General features: G+C 38.3%; 1 protein-coding gene across 2 annotated transcripts; it reads right to left on the reverse strand.

The window, feature by feature from the left end:
- Positions 1-2,350: 2,350 nt before the first annotated feature.
- Positions 2,351-15,502, reverse strand: LOC119787305 (PWWP domain-containing DNA repair factor 3A-like). 2 transcript variants are annotated; one of them, XM_038291093.1, is made up of 14 exons: positions 15,295-15,502; positions 14,825-14,870; positions 14,439-14,719; positions 12,900-13,149; positions 12,532-12,651; positions 12,341-12,411; positions 11,782-11,864; positions 11,576-11,636; positions 11,424-11,499; positions 5,207-5,257; positions 4,845-5,083; positions 2,983-3,204; positions 2,801-2,889; positions 2,351-2,708 (listed from the first exon to the last, which is right to left on the reverse strand). In XM_038291093.1, the coding sequence occupies exons 2-14, from the start codon at positions 14,835-14,837 to the stop codon at positions 2,594-2,596; spliced, it is 1,671 nt and encodes a 556-aa protein (XP_038147021.1). In that variant the 5' UTR covers positions 14,838-14,870; positions 15,295-15,502; the 3' UTR covers positions 2,351-2,593. The 2 variants fall into 2 exon arrangements, with proteins under 2 accessions (XP_038147021.1, XP_038147020.1); XM_038291092.1 differs by having other exon boundaries at positions 12,532-12,672.
- Between the last annotated feature and the right edge of the window lie 1,226 nt (positions 15,503-16,728).

A 16,728-nucleotide genomic window follows, 5' to 3' on the forward strand; every position in this document is an offset into this window, starting at 1 on the left:
GGCGGAGGACCTGCTACTGGAAGGCATGCTGGGTAGTGGTTCTTCTTCTTTAGATTCTTACTGCAGCTTGCATCCATTGTTGCACTACTGCCATCTATTGGATCCTAATATCTACTCCTCAAATTCTTATAACGATCCCAGTGTTTTCGAGAAAAAAAAAAAAAAAAAAACCTTTCCCCCCCTCAATACTATTTAACTGATCAACCACATTCTCAAATTCTAATTCCATATTAAAACCCAATTCTGTTTTTAATAATCTCCTTTGATTTATACCAATAAAGTATAAAATCAATCCACTGGAATTTTTCCAAGTTTGAAGACGTTTCGCTTCCCATCCAGGAAGCTTTTTCACTTCTTTGATTTACATATATTCTACAACTTATAAAAACATGTTCCATTGTTTCTACAGTATCGTGCCAACTACAAAAACCAGCAAGATCTTAAAAGGAAATCTTTAAAGGAGTTTTATATAAAAAAAAAAAAAAAACATCACCGGTTCTTATTCTATTTATAATTATCTCCTTCCTCCTGTTTATTCCTCTAATCTTTACTATATGAACTTTATTTTGTAACCTATACAAATGCCTTCCATTTATTTCATTATCCCACCTAATTTTCCTTATCTTCCTCTTTTCTCTCCAACCTATACCATTGCCTTCAGATTTAGATAACTGTACTGGCATATCAATGTCTTCTTTTTTAATAGCCTCCTATCTGCTCTTTTATTACCCAAAATACCTATATGAGCAGAAGCCCAAAATCTGGGTAGTGCTTAGCTGTAAAACGTTATATATATGTATATATATATATAGTTTTTTTTTTTTCAAGGCACACAAACATGAGAACAAATTCAAAGTAATATCTGACAAGGTCAAAAGGACATACAGTATGCTGCAGTTAGCATTTTAATGTCAAGATGAGTTGTGTTCACAAACCACGTACTTTTTCAAACTGTGTGGCTTTACAGCCGCAACACTTAGTAGCTTTAACTGTATAGATAAAAATTCCATAAAGTAAACACTTCATTATACTGTCAAGTGTTTGCAAAAGAAAATACAGTTGATTTTGTTTCCCTTTCAACAGGACACTAAAGAAATGACTAAAGCAACAATGGTGCTCTGAAATTCTGGCAAGAATTAAAAATGTCTAACAGACAGTCTAGTCTCTACATTTGCATAGCTGGCATAGAAATATCATAAAAGACTGATTTGTATTTAAAAACAATTAAGACTGACAAGGGCATTGGATGCAAATGTAATCACACCATTAGGATTTTACTCCCCCCTTGTGTATCACAGAAAATTCCTCTCAAAATATAAATGTCACATGATAAAACATGAAGATACTTTTGCATGTCGCTGTATGTAAGCTATGAAAGAACTATGACATTATTTGGTATTGCTGACATCACCAGGTTTCTTGTTTCCATGGCAGCCAGGTGAAGTCTGTGATCTGTCATTTATATGGGAGTCCAAGTCAGTGTTATGATTCATATGTGAAAAACATTTTGTGAATTTGTTGTTTAGTTTCACATGATTTGATGACATGTGCTTTAAGCTTCATAATGACACAAAATAGCCTTCTACAAACATCAAGCCGGTAAATGGGCAGCCCATGTAACATTTATTCAACCAAGACACATATTTAAAATATATACAAAAAGATAAAAAAAAAAAACCAAAAATGTCAACTTAGAATATATGGACTAAAAGTAAACCAACACCAAAGTCAGCTTAGTGACCTTTCAGGGGGGACATTGTCCTTAATTAGCACAGTCTTGTACAACTGCTTCACATATATAGAGTGCAGCAGCAGATGCAGAGGAAATTCAAACAACCCACCACACTCTTTGAGGGAAGTGGTGCTTTCCATGTATTGGAATATTGCTGCTAACTGCAGAGGATATACTTTAGAAGTACAAAAAATAAATCAAGAATCATCTGAACAAAACCCACAGATAAGAGTTGGGGCTTAAGGGTCAATGTGGAAAGAAACAATGCAGGTTCTTAAAGCCTCATCTAAGGTTCAGTTGTAAGTTAGCTATTTTTTTTTTTTTACATGTATGGTTTATCCTCTTAAGTTTTCCTGCCTCCATCTTGCTAAAATAGATACACTTTATGTGATTTTTATCCCGAAGGAAAAGAGAACACTTTCAGCTCTTATAAAGTGAAAAGGTTTGATTTACGAAGACCATCTGTTCTTCTAAATGAAATTTAAAATGAGCCAAAAAAACTCTTTAAAGAAAAACTACAAATTATATTTATACAACTCCCTGGACAGAAATCTTCAAAGTGACAGGAATTATTGTCCAGCAAGTATTTACATGATTATTCTTTTTTGCATAAGCACAATTAGGAAAAACAAGTACTTTTCTCAAAACTCTAAACCATTTGGCTTTAATAGTAGTCAGAAGAGTTCAATTAGGAAGGTAAATGCATCTCCCTTTTTCAACTTAAACGTAAATGCTTTAAATGGTAATGCTGATTAAAGACCAGCTGTGATGATGTGGTTATACTATTTTGCAGGGTATGATGTTGTGGCTACATTACTGTAAAGAAATTAACAGAATAAAAAAAAAAAAAAAGTGATTGTTCTATTCCCCAGTCTTTGATCCAATAGAGTCAGAAAATAGTTCAAGTGCTGTATTCTGGCGCAGCGACTTTCTCCTCATCTGTCGCTCAATCATTAAGTCAAACTCTTGTCTTTCTCTGGAAAAAAAAAAAGAAAAGGACGTTCATCAGTTTGAACACAGGGCTGAGAAATGATTCCTTGTATGATTTTTTAATACTTAAAAACCTACCTGTTACTAATACACCGCCCTCTCAGGTACTTTTCTTCCGCCTTTTTCACAGAAACATTGTCCACCCCAGCAATAGCATAGATGATGGCCTACATAAAAAGGCAAACGTATAAGTGGAAACAAAAAACAAAGAGTCTGGAATATAAAAATGTAATCAATAAAATGTATCAGTCTTTTCTTACCTCAGGTAAGAGAACATCTAGAACAAAAGGGACACGCTCCATTGATTTCACCTTAGCCAGGCATGGGGATTTGGCCACAGCTTCTGCATAGAGCTCATTTAGGTACCAGTAGACCTGGTCCAACTGCTGATCGTCTTCCAAGTAAACATTCACCACTCTTCTCTGTTTGGAACTTAAAAAAGTTTGAAGCCAGCGAGACTGCTGCTGCCCCTGGATCACAGCCTGCAAGCGGATTAACAGGGTAGATTTAGAAAAATGGTTGAGCTTGTTCATTCCAGTTCAAGTTTCATTTGAAATATACTAGCAAAATCCATTGTTAAAATGTTATGATCTATAAAATGATGTTTCCCACTCTAATATATGGCAATTCAACAATGTTCAATTGTTTTAATGTATGAGAAGAACCAACACTTATTCCTACTGCTGCTTAAAACAAACATTTGTATTTAAATTAAATGTATAACATATAACACTTTTTCAACAGAATAGTTATTTTCAGTTCAAATGGTTTTTAGTTGAAGATGAAATCAGTTAATACACATATGATTTGTATTATGCTGATCTATAATATCTACCTTGATTTATAGGAAAATGGGATGCTGTGGGCTTCCTTTCATGTTTTGTTTCTTCTACTATACAGATCTTTACTTTAGAAACATAGGAGTAGTATGATGATGAGTTTTGAAGGGCCTATATCATGCAAAAATGAACTTTTTTGTGTTTTTAATTGTGAAATAGAGCTATTTCTGTACCAAATTCATGCCCAAAGTGTCCTTTTTTGCTTGATTTATGCTCATCTCAGTAATCCTAAATAGAGCCGTCCTCACCCGCCCACTCTAGGGACAAAATCATAAACACCTCCAGTACAGGGAGGGGCACCTGTATGATAAACAAACCCCCACCTTCTCCAATCATTGAGCAGTGATGAGAGGCACAGGGTGGTCACTTCTGCTCAAACCTGACACAAAATGCTCTTTTAACACAGAGGTTATAAACTTTGTTAGGGGCCTAATCACCAGCGGCTATGTGTCATCATTAAATGGGCGGCACCCACACTGGGAGAGGCAGTATCACATTAAAGGCCACTTTTTTTCCTGGGTTGGAAGAAAGTATTTAATTTGAAATAATCCTCTGCAGGCACCGCAGTGCCTTATTTTATCATATACATGCCTAAAGTTGATTTTAGAAGGCTTATAAAGGTAACCTAGCATAAGCCAGATACCATTTAGAATTCAAATTTAACTACACTTATCGATCTAGTGTTCGCAAACTGCAGGGACGTTCAGTAGAATTCTTCGAGCCGATTGGATATCTGCCTCCCATGTCAAGTTTTTAGCGAGTGGCAGCTTGTTTTGTTTCACAACTAGCAGAGTTAACTGGTAAATCAAAGTCTAACCAGATCTGATCGGGTGAAACGTGCAAGCAACCTCCCATCCACAAAGGAAAAATCCCATCCTTTGGCTTGTTTTTTTAAAAAGAAATGGTGGGTATTACAGATGAAACCGTTTGTTTTGCTTCAGCCTTCTGCCTCTGGTGGATGTGTGACATCATACATGTCACTGCATTTCATTGGTCCGAAACATTTCAGTATCGAGGTGAATGCTTCTGCCCTCTACTGGTAAGATGCATTTTTGAGAGTTTTTGAATTCACAAATCTCATGACAAACCATCTTGCTTGAAAGTTAATGATATAGGACCTTTAAAAAAAGAACATAAAAAAAAAAAAAAAAAGACAACAACACCAACTTCTATATAATCCTGTAAGAGTAAACGGCTCACCTACTTCTTGCTTGGACCCCTATCTGATATAACAGGATACAAAAAACCCCCCGCTACATAAGAAGCAACAGGAAGAACCCTACCAGAAGATGTTTCTCCACCATGCGCTTCTTGACGATGAAACGGACCAGCTTCTCATTAGCTCGGTTATGGGCAGCATGCGTTCGGTCTGGCAGCAGTCTCTTTGAGCATGTGGAGGCTTCTTGCTCCTTACCAACACCATCCTCCTTGTGATCTCCACATGGTTCCTCCATGATTATATCACTGGTGATCATTAGTCTATCCGACGCTGCCTGTGGATACTTCCGTCGAACTGGGTAGCCTAGAGCAGAGGGAGAAAAATAATAATTTAGAAATACCAAGTTCATAGGAGTGTGCATGTTTATTGAGGCTTTAGTGTCTGATATACTGACAAAAAAAAAAAAACTAAACAAAAACAACTTACTCATGTCATGATTACAGTACTCAATGAAAGAGCCTGCAAATGAACCGCATGCTTGAAACACAGAGAAGAAAAAGCAATTAGCAGTTGCTACAAATTTAAAGAAGAAAATCACATTTGAGTTATGTGTCAAATAAAGACAAAACGTGTATATTGCTTCATATTTCCATAAATCCCCATCTCCAAAGTTTTGGAGAAACAGCTATAAATAACCTTAAGGTTGACCTGTGAATAATTTTGTCTGATTCCTGCCCTGCTGAGAGGGACAAATAAGCCCGTAACGGTAGCAGAGGCTGTTCACTCTGTATCCTAATGGTCCTTTATTTATGAGCTGCATTTGGTACAATTAACCTTAGGATATACCTTCAATGCCTTAAACAAATTGTTGGACATGAAAACATTAAACTTTCATCTCTCTTGTAAACTCAACATTGAATAGCAATTATGGAACCTTCTGGTTACTGTTAGCCTTGTCCATTGATCATTCTTTTATAATACATATAACAATTTCTGGTACTAAAATCAATTTCGTTGTAAAAAAAAAAAAAAGTGTTTACAGACACATTTAAGCCCAAAATATATAATCAAGGTACCCTTGTAGATTCAACCCAGTTTTACTGACTAAGCTGCTGCCCTCTTCATTTAAAAACCCTTTCCATCTTTACTTAGCAATACGTAAGAGGAAAAGCAGCTGCCTACTTCTACGGTAGGTAATAACTTTTCAGCCTTATGTAACATGGGAGATTGGGCTTTCGCTGCCGCATCCACAGCTCTTAGAAAGACTGGATCCTGTAGTACTGCTAAATCTACAGACAGAAAAAATGACAAAACCCACATTTTCTTTAAGCGAACATTAGGTTCTTAGGGTATTTCTCTATAGTAAAGTTCTTTTTCAAACTTCGCTTGGTGTTTCACTATGGGAATCGCCTTGGCATGTCCAACTACGGAAGCTCCAATGACATCACCTCTGTCTTTGACAGACAGGTTGATCCATGCACGTGGCCCCACCTACCATCCATTATTCAATTCAGTTCATTTATGTAGCGCCAATTCACAATACAAGTCATCTCAAGGCACGTTAGAGAGAAAATTGAACCAGATCACACAGTAAAACTGATTCAAAGTTTTCTAACGAAAACCAGCTACATCGACTCATCGACTTGAAGGTAATTCTTCACACCAAGCATGCTTGTAGCGACAGTGGAGAAGAAAAACTCCCTTTCAACAGTAAGAAACCTCCAGGAAAACCAGGCTCGTTGTGGGCAGCCATCTGCCGAGGCCACCTGGGGTTCAAGGAGACAGGAGCAGACATACAGAAAGAGATACAAAAGGCAACTGTCAACCAGCTCCACAGGCCACCCCATCCAGGAAACACACATCCAGGCAGACAAGCTCCAAGCCAGCTCCCAAAGAGCACATACAGTTAGTCACAGCCAGAAACAGGACTACATTGAAAAACAGGCCAAGCTCCAACATCTATAAACAAAGGTGTTAATGGCAGCAGCCCAGCTGATATTTATCTGCAGGATGGTGTTGCAGCCAAACAAGAACAGAACAGATGAAGCTACTATGAGAAAAAGCAGAGAGCATAAGGTTAGAGATTGAACAAACAAATATTGCAGAGTTGGAGAATAGAGATAGAATGAAACAAAATGATGAAGAAGGGGTCTTTATGTCTTCCAGCAGTCTAAGCCTATAGCAGCATAACTATTGAGATAGCTCAGAATAATCTGAGCCACTCCAACTATAAGCTTCATCAAAATGGAAAGTTTTAAGCCTACCCTTAAAAGTAGACAGGGTGTCTGCCTCATGGACTAAAACTGGTAGATGGTTACAGAGTCCGACATGGTTTTGGCTTGCACACCAAGGCAACACTAAATTTAATGACCACCGATGGGAGTGACTGGGTGTCATGCTGGTGTGAAGAAAAATCTTACTGTATTTAAAACTATCCTTAGCCAGCAGTTTCAGGCACATTTTGATAATGCCTGTTCCGGCCCCCAGCAAACATTTTGAAGGTTGTCGTCGTGTTATGGGTCTGGCTTTCTCAGGGGAAAGAGGCCTATGGTTAAACCTATCAGGCCTGCTGACTCCCAGAAGGCTGAGATTATGGATGCAACTTATGACCTGACAAAAGGTCTATTTGACCCCCTCCTTGGAAAAGAAAAAGAGAGACAAGTACCCTCAGAAGACAGGAGTTAGAGGCTTTTAACTTTTTATCCCACTTACACTACCTTCTGAAAACCGAACTGTTCCGAGTCTGGACCGAGCTTGGATCTGTTAACCATGCTGAGCTGGTTACCTTATGACCATCTACGGTACTACTGGTCTCTAGGGGGAAACGAGCAAACCAACATGGCAGCGCCTGTAAAATTCCGGAAGTTATGTTTTTGTTATCATTCTGATATTTCGTGGTTTGCGGAGAGTCTGGCGAAAAAGGCAGCCTTTTGGTGAACTTACTTGACAGAGTCAACATTTAAGACTTGGATACAAAAATTGACAGTTTAATCAGGGCTTACAGAGGCAGGAAACGACAACGGATGCTGTGGTTCATAAAACTGCTAAGCAGAATCCTCACTGGAAATCGTGTGGCAAGTTAGGGAAGCTTGTATTTTTTATGAATGTCTGCAGTTTCATGATTACGGAGGCTAACTGTAATGAGAAGACCTGGTCTGCTCATGCGCTCTTTGTTGTCTTAGAACCGAGCCAGAACTGAACCGCGTCGAGTCCTACTGATGAACTAGTACCAGTTTAGCGTGGTCCAGTTTTGTCTGGTGCAGTCCGGTTCATTGGGCCTGTCATTTACACCAGCTAAGATTTTAAGTGAGTTGCATATTCTTTCAGTCAGCCCGGCCTGTTTACAGCCAACCCAGTCTCATGGGAAAATGTACCCCCACTACGTTGGTCCACACTGCAAAACGTAGTGGAGGTACATTAATGGCCATTTTTTTGTGGCACTGTTACATTTCTTCTGCCTATACGCTTTCTATTGTTTTACGTCCTAGTCACGTGACTTTCAAGATTCCAGCTGGGAGAAGAAAAAAATATATATAGATGGCCGACATTCGCTCATTTTTTTGTGGAAAGATTAATAACTTGAGTTTGTTTTTGCATTAAAACGAGTTTTGATTACATCTCTAGTGAGAAATGTATAGTTTGTTGTCAGAATATTTACTCAGGGAATGTACATATTCACTTGCTTGTTCGTTTCTTGCAAAGATTTTCAAGATAATGTGAAAATGTAACGTTTTGGTATAAACATGGCTGAGATTTCTCTAACTTTTAATGGGAAAATCAATCATTTCAATCAGTTTCTGCATTTAAATGGGTTTTGATTACATTTATAGCGAGAAGTGTAGGGTTTATTTACATAATATTTACTTAGTGAACATACATAATCACCCGCTTGCTAGTTTTTGCTACGGGTTTTCGGATCTCGTCAGGATTATGTGAAATTGCAACGTTTTGGCTGCTACCCATCGCCTAGCATTTAGCTGCCGCCCCGATTCAACATTGAATTCTTTGTGATTTAACTCCATCTGACGGATCAAACCCTCGCCACTGCGTGCGTTGCGTCTGAGGTTGATTTTCAGATCAATGCTTTACGTCGTGGCATACGGGAGAAAATAATGTTGAAAAAATGATCATGGGTTAAGATCGGATGTGTTAAGGACAGGCCAAGAATAGAGTCTTAAAGGATTATTGGGAAATAAAGGAAATATAAAAGATATTTATAGATTAAGGAAAGCATTATTTATTTATCTTCAGAATACAAAATAAAAAATTGAATTTAATAGATGTAAAACAATGTTGCTACACACTCATGAACAGTAGGTGGCGGTATGCACGCCCCTTCCAGTGAGCCCGTGGGACCGAAAACATTTTGAATGGAAATCAATGGGGAGAAATTAATAAACTTCTGGTCCCAGTCGCTCTCTGTCATTGATTCCAGATATGCTGGTTGTGTATTTAAATTGTTTTGGTTTTTTTGAGTTCCTCTTTGGTCAAAATCTGGTCAAAACCCATCAATGAGATCGCACCAAACAGGAAGTTAAATGCACAAAGGATCCGGTAGATTTCCAAATAAAACACATCCGATCTTAACCCATGATAATTTTTTCAACATTATTTTCTCCCGTATGCCACGACGTAATGCATTGATCTGAAAATCAACCTCAGACGCAACGCACGCAGTGGCGAGGGTTTGATCCGTCAGATGGAGTTAAATCACAAAGAATTCAATGTTGAATCGGGGCGGCAGCTAAATGCTAGGCGATGGGTAGCAACCAAAACGTTGCAATTTCACATAATCCTGACGAGATCCGAAAACCCGTAGCAAAAACTAGCAAGCGGGTGATTATGTATGCTCACTAAGTAAATATTATGTAAATAAACCCTACACTTCTCGCTATAAATGTAATCAAAACCCATTTAAATGCAGAAACTGATTGAAATTATTGATTTTCCCATTAAAAGTTAGAGAAATCTCAGCCATGTTTATACCAAAACGTTCCAGTTTCACATTATCTTGAAAATCTTTGCAAGAAACGAACAAGCAAGTGAATATGTACATTCCCTGAGTAAATATTCTGGCAACAAACTATACATTTCTCACTAGAAATGTAATCAAAACTAATTTTAATGCAAAAACAAACTCAAGTTATTAATCTTTCCACAAAAAAATGAGCGAATGTCGGCCATCTATATATATTTTTTTCTTCTCCCAGCTGGAATCTTGAAAGTCACGTGACTAGGACGTAAAACAATAGAAAGCGTATAGGCAGAAGAAATGTAACAGTGCCACAAAAAAATGGCCATTAATGTACCTCCACTACGTTTTGCAGTGTGGACCAACGTAGTGGGGGTACATTTTCCCATGAGACTGGGTTGCTACAGCGGGCACCAGGGCTGTCCAAAGTGTGCTTGAGACCCAACCCTGCTTTTGTGCCAAAGGTGTTGGAGTCATCATACAGGTGTTTAATGGTGGAATTGCTGGCATTCCATCCATCCCCCTTCACTTCAGCAGAAGCTTGATTACTTATGTCCAACAGGAGCTTTAAGAGCTTATGTGGACAGGACAGCCTGTTTTAGAAGAGCTGGCCATCTGTTTGTGTCCTGGACTACTGCTCATAAGGGCAAAACCATCTCCCGCCAAAGATTATCACACTAGATTGTGGAGACTATTACCCTGGCATATAGGTGTGCAGGCTCACCTAACCCCCTAAAGGTATGAGTGCCCATTCTACCAGGATTATAGCCACCTTATGGGCTTTTTTCCTTTGTGTGTCAGTTAAGGACATCTGTACTGCAGCCAGTTAGACTACAGTGTACACATTTATGAGGTTTGACAGGCTGGATGTGGCTCAGCAATCCCTAGTGCACAAAGTACTAGGAGTAGGGGCCTCAAGGTCCACCTGAGGCCTGGATTGGGATTCCAAACATGCATGGCTTCAGGGTAATCATGCAATCCGGAGTGGGACAAATCTCCTATAGTGAAACACCGAGCTAAGTTAGAAAAAGAATGTTAACGTAATCCCTGGTTCTTTGATAATAGAGTGAGGGGTTTTACCAACACATCCCCTCTTGCATGGGCACGGAAAGAAACCTAACTAGAATGAGTTGAGGCTGGTAGGTTGGCTGCGATAATGGTTGATGGGTGGAGCCACGGGCACGGCTCAAACTGTCTGTCACTGACAGATGCGATGTTATGGGAGCATTTATAGCTGGTCAGGCCAGTGAAACACCTCAGTCCGTTATCAAAGAACCAGGGATTACGTTCAGTAACTCAACAATTTACTTTGGCATGCTGCTTGTTTTATTTCTCTTCATTTCAATTTATAATTTTATCCTTATAATCTTTTCCCTTATATGCTTCATTTTTGTTTTTGTCTCGGGTTCATTGTCAGAGTACTTTACTGTTTATTGAGCGGAAAAATTCTTGCATGCATGGATATCCATGCTAGCTGCAACTCTCCCATTCTGTATGGTAGAAATTCAAGCGTGTAAAAGCAACACTCAAACCTTTAGCCACTACGAACACTATATTTATACCTAGAGGTTTAGCAAACCTGAAGGCCACTGGTAACACCGCACTGTCACAGAATTAAACAGTCTCCTCCATGTTTTGGACCCGATTTCAGACTTTGAACCAACAAACTGAGAACTAAGTTAATACTTGAGTCAAAGGGTACAGAATAATAGCACTATTATTCCTACTAACCAATACGGATTCTGTAGTCTTCTATAAATTCCAAGGACCACGTAATTGCAGCCTCATACAACTCTTTGGCTTTTTGCTGGGAAAGGAAACAAACCATCATTGTCAGGAAAACAGTCTTCATGAATCAAACAAGCAGTGCAGAGACCTCTTACCATCAGCTCATCTGCTTCTTCACAGTCAAAGGGTATCAAAGATTTCAGAGGCAATGTGAACCTTCAAGAACAGAAACGGTGGTTGAAAGATAAAGTCTGTAATGTTATCAATGTTCAACTGATCGTGATGTGTATGATTATAAGAAAAAGTTATCTGGCAAAAAGCTCCAATAGAGAACAGAGAAGCAGATTTATTTTGTTCTTACCCTTTCTTATTCTGAATCCCTGTGAAGGCTTGGTCAACAAACATCACACTTGCTTTCTTCTGTTTTCGGTTCACATTTTTTACCTGCACAGAAAACATCACACTTTAATAAATGTCACATTGAAGCATCAGACAGGTTTATTTCTGGTCAGTTATTAGTAAAAAGTATACCAAAGTAAGAAAAAATAAATCAAAAAAAGTTTCGTAAATTCAAAAAACTATATACACATTACAGAGAAGAGAAACTATATGGATTGATGGATTGCTGCAGAAGGGCCTGATACAATTCCCAGTGAATAGAGGCACTGGGAAATAATCTGATGTAGAAATATTTAGGCTACATCTGAAAACGGCAGACAGAATAAAGTTAAAGTTAAAGCAGCATGGGTCAGTGACCCTAAGCGCCACCAGACTGGGGTGTAATTATTCCAGACTCCATCACACCGGATCTGTCAGTAGAAGTTATCCCAAACCACAGTAAACCATTGTGAGATAACAATTTAGAAAATAGTCTTATTAAATAGATGCTAAGATAAAGTGTTGCATATAGTATCCCTTACCAATGCAGGCCAGTAAGGGTAATTTCTACATTTGCCCCAAACAAACGCTCCTTCTGTGATAGAGGGAGGTTCTGAAAGACAACGGATATAAAATAAATAAAAGATATAAGATAAATATACAAGATAAATAAAAGATATAAAATGACACCAGATTCGGTTCTTTTAAAAAGTTACTGTAGTTTTTTCCTCACTATTGACTTTCTGCATCAAGAAGCTTGGCAGTTCTTCCTCCTCCTCATCCTCGCTCTCATCTTCTTGCATGGACAGAGAGGGAAGCTGTTCCTCATAGTGACTCAGTTCGATTGACAGATCTGAAGACAACAAAGACTCATCTTTTTTGGGAATAGAGAGAAAATGAGATAAAGGAGTTAGAGGGGATTCTGGTATCCCGAAAATTTACAGGTAAGCAACATTGCAGCATGCCTCTAAAAATAATTATATAAAAAGCACTTCATAGTAAACTGCAATTTAAATCTGAAGCAGACAAAAGTGCTATGCAAAAATAACTTATTGTCAACTGATATTTCTTTCAATCATATTGAGACAAACAAGACTTTACCTTGCTCAGGTGCATCAGGCTTCTGAAGCTCAAGCTTAGTCTTTAGGCGTTTGGATGGCTGAATACTGTATTTTTCCTTCACATCTTCAGTCTCATTTTTTGGCTTCCTACCACGCCGAGGCTTGGTCACAGTCCCGTTTGCCTTAGTTTGCTCTGGAGCTTGTGTTCGTCTACCTTGTTTTGGCTTAGAAACAGGGTAGGTCCTTTTTCGACATCTTGGCTTGGGCCGTGGCGATTCTGCCTCTACAGTCTGCAAATACACAAAAGAGGATTACATTTGAACAAAGTGTTTAACTTTTAATCCCCTGTTTTTTTAAGTTTTGATTTGCCAATGCCAATTTTAGCCTATATTTATATAAGGATGACCAAGAACCGCAAAGTATTTGTTTCGTTCCTTCCTGCCATGAGTAATCATTTATATTAGGATCAAAGGTAATGAAATTATATTTGCAATTGAACAAAATGCAATTTTAAAAGATCGCAATCATTTTGGTCAAATTACATTTAAAAAGAGTGAGACACCAACCTTCTCGCATTAGCCCTTTACCTGGCTGTAGTACATTTAAAGCTGGTCTTTTACCATACAGAATGGGAGAGTTGCAGCTAGCATGGATATCCATGCATGCAAGAATTTTTCCGCTCAATAAACAGTAAAGTACTCTGACAATGAACCGGAGACAAGCAAGCTTTCTAAGTCATGAAAAGAATGCAAGCCTGGAGTTAAATATCTACATACTTGTGGGTAGTACAAAGGAAAATCTAAATAAAATCGCAACATTGGATGAAACTAAATAACACAGTTTAGCTTTTTGTTTAGCTCTAATGTCAAATATCGGTTTGCAAAAGCGAAAGAAGTAAAAAAGATTTGGAGTTGAAATTTCAAACTTCTTTAGCATCCTACATTTTAATTTAGCACAGCTTGTCATCTGTAGGGATACTCTTTTTACCAAAACACCTGTAAATGTTTCTTAGAACCTCTTAAGACTTTTAGCTTTATTGCAATAAATGCAACTAAAAAACACTATGAACTTAAAAATTCATATCACCATGGACCCTTATGGAATTCCTAAAGAACATCAAATGCATCACATTAACATGTATGGTATTAGTATGATGAATTAATTGAGGGAACAAAATAAATCTATTATAATTTTTCAAAAGGAATGTCCATCTCCAAAACTACACTTGAAAAATATCTAAATCTAGATAAGTTGTTTTTTACTTAAAATAGGTGTATTTGTTCTTGGATCGAGGAGGTAAAAGAGACATCTTGCCAACCGCTCAAGACAATTTACACTTAAAAGAAGAAAACACAATTGCATTGTCTTACTTCAAGTGCATATTATCTAATTATCTTATTTTAAGAGTAAAAATACTCAGTCCATTGGCAAACTATCTCATTTCCCTCCTCAAATTAAGGGTAAATACAGTTAATCTAAGACATTTTTTACTTTCTTTCTACATCATTTTTCCAATGTATACAGTACGCTTATTTGCAGAGAAAGCACCAGTCTGTAAAAAACAAGGTTCACCCCTCACCTTTGCTTGAGTAATGTGTTCAGTGAACTCCAGCTTCTCTTCATCAGCTTCAGTAGAGGAGGGTAATGTGCTGGATGTGGAGGAGTTACGGACAGGTGTTGAAGTCAAGCTGCCTCCTTGTATCCGTCTCCTTGCTCCCCTGCCTCTCTTAGGTGTATTTGGTACAGATTTAAGAGTGGACAAATTGAGAGGGGGGAGGTGATCGAAAATGGACACTTCTGCAGATGGAGACGGGATCTTAGTGCAGACGTCCATCTCTTTAGATTCATTTTTTGGCCTGCCTGAAAGACAATGCAAGGATAGGATCATGTGACTACATTTAAAAAAAGTCTTAACTACAAAATAACCAGAGAAAGCTTCAGAAGCTGCAGTTGATGGATTGTTACCTCTGGTTCTCATGGCTCAGTGTGGTCCTATCATTGAAAGGATGTCCTTTGAGTTCATTGGATGAAAAAAAACTGATTAACCTTAGATGAACATGAGTACAGAAGCCACATTTATGATGATGAGTTTCATTTACCTGTCAGACAGCTTTATAAATGCAGGAGGAAATTACTAACCAGCTGGTTCTAAATATGTTGCCTAACTCTGCCAACAAAGTATTCATCTGTTGATGTTTACAGTTGAGGTTATTTAACAATAATCAAGGTATATTGGCGTCTAAATATAAACAACTAAATAAGCGCACGCGGGCTTGTTTATTTTTCAGTCATTCGAAAATGAACGTATTTAAAGGTACAGTGTCGGCTAAAGTGAATTAATTTCAACTTAAAAACAACGTACACAAAGTGGAATGAATCAAATCACAAGTTAATTGCCCAAATGGATGAATTTAGCAAGAAAAAAGTGAACTCACCTCAAGTTGTAGATTTTTCAGAAACCCAGGACCATCAGGCGTCACGGTACCTGCTCATATTTCCTGCTCCACCAGTTATTACGGGTAGGGAAAGAAACGTTTATAAAACTAGCCTAGTAGTGCACGGAAAAAATGAAAGCAAACCGTCATACACACAAATTCCTGTTTTGGAGGCATCATTCTCTGGCTGTGAAGCGCTCTGGAGGAATGAGTCTAACGCCACCTAGTGTTCTGGAGGGGAAATGGACTATACGCCAAACTCCATCACTTCCATGATTTCAGCCAGCTTCTTTGCTTCCTGTCTTTCATTACTGGACAAACTGATTAATCCAGGTGTGTCTGGCTAATGTTGTCATGGTTACCGAGGTCAGACACACCTGGATTAATCAGTTTGTCTGGTAATCAAAGACATAAAATAAAGAAGCAGGCTGAAGTTTAGAAATAGAACAACAGAAGAACAAGAAGAAACCGCGGAAGATTGTTGCTGAGGAACGTTGGTCGTTTGGTGCATGGCGCGTGTTTTGAAGCTGCTCTGCTTGTGGAGAAATGTCCTGGGCCGTGAGTAGTGAGGAAACAGGAAGCGATTCTTGTGGGATGGAAGAGGGAAATAGTGACAATGAAGGTTGGAAGATAGCAGCATCAAAAAATGAGAAAAAGCGGAAAAAACAGAGATCAGTTAAAGGGGAATCTAGTTCAGAACAATCCAGTGATGATCAATCCATACATTCCACAGCACAACAAAATGAATTCAAAGTCATATTCAAAGTCGTTAATCAGGCAGACTCTTTTACAAACTGGAATCCGGTTCACTTAACAAAAACCATCAATAAACTTGTTGGAGAAGTCAGAGGTGCCAGAATTCTGTACAGTGGAGACCTGCTAATTAACTGCAGAGACAGCGCCCAGCAAGGCAAAGCAATACGTATTAACAAAATTGACGGGATAAGAGTTCAGTGCAGCCTAATGGAGAACAAAAAGATCAGCAGGGGAGTCATTGGAGGAGTTCCTCTGAAAATTTCTGAAAAAGAGATTCTGGAAAACATAAGCGGTGCAAAAGTAAAAGAAGTAAAACGGTTAAAAACAACAAGAAACGGAGAAAGATCTGACAGTTTATCTGTACTAATTAAATTCGAGGAAGAGCAATTACCAAGCAAAGTATTCATCGGTTACATCAGTTACAATGTCAAAATCTACAATCCACCACCATTGAGATGTTTCAAATGTCAAAAATTCGGACACATTGCAGCAGTTTGTAAAGGGAAACAGAGGTGTGGAAGGTGTGCAGGAGAACATGAATATGGTAAATGTGGAAAAGAAGCTAAAATAAAATGCTGTAATTGTGGTGGAGAACATACTGCTGCTTATCGCGGCTGTGAAGCAAGCAAAAGGTCTGAAGAAATAAAAAAAATGAAATTTGAGCTTGGAATAACTTAT

The sequence above is a fragment of the Cyprinodon tularosa genome, unplaced genomic scaffold (genome assembly GCF_016077235.1).
Source record: "Cyprinodon tularosa strain WSP-4 unplaced genomic scaffold, ASM1607723v1 ctg293, whole genome shotgun sequence".
NCBI lineage: Eukaryota > Metazoa > Chordata > Actinopteri > Cyprinodontiformes > Cyprinodontidae > Cyprinodon > Cyprinodon tularosa.

Coding starts and splice junctions, on each gene's coding strand:
- LOC119787305 (XM_038291092.1), bottom strand. Junction 13,150..14,438: donor AACACATTACTCAAGCAAAG/GTGAGGGGTGAA, acceptor GTGTATTTGCAG/ACTGTAGAGGCAGAATCGCC. Junction 2,709..2,800: donor GGGCGGTGTATTAGTAACAG/GTAGGTTTTTAA, acceptor TTTTTTTTCCAG/AGAAAGACAAGAGTTTGACT.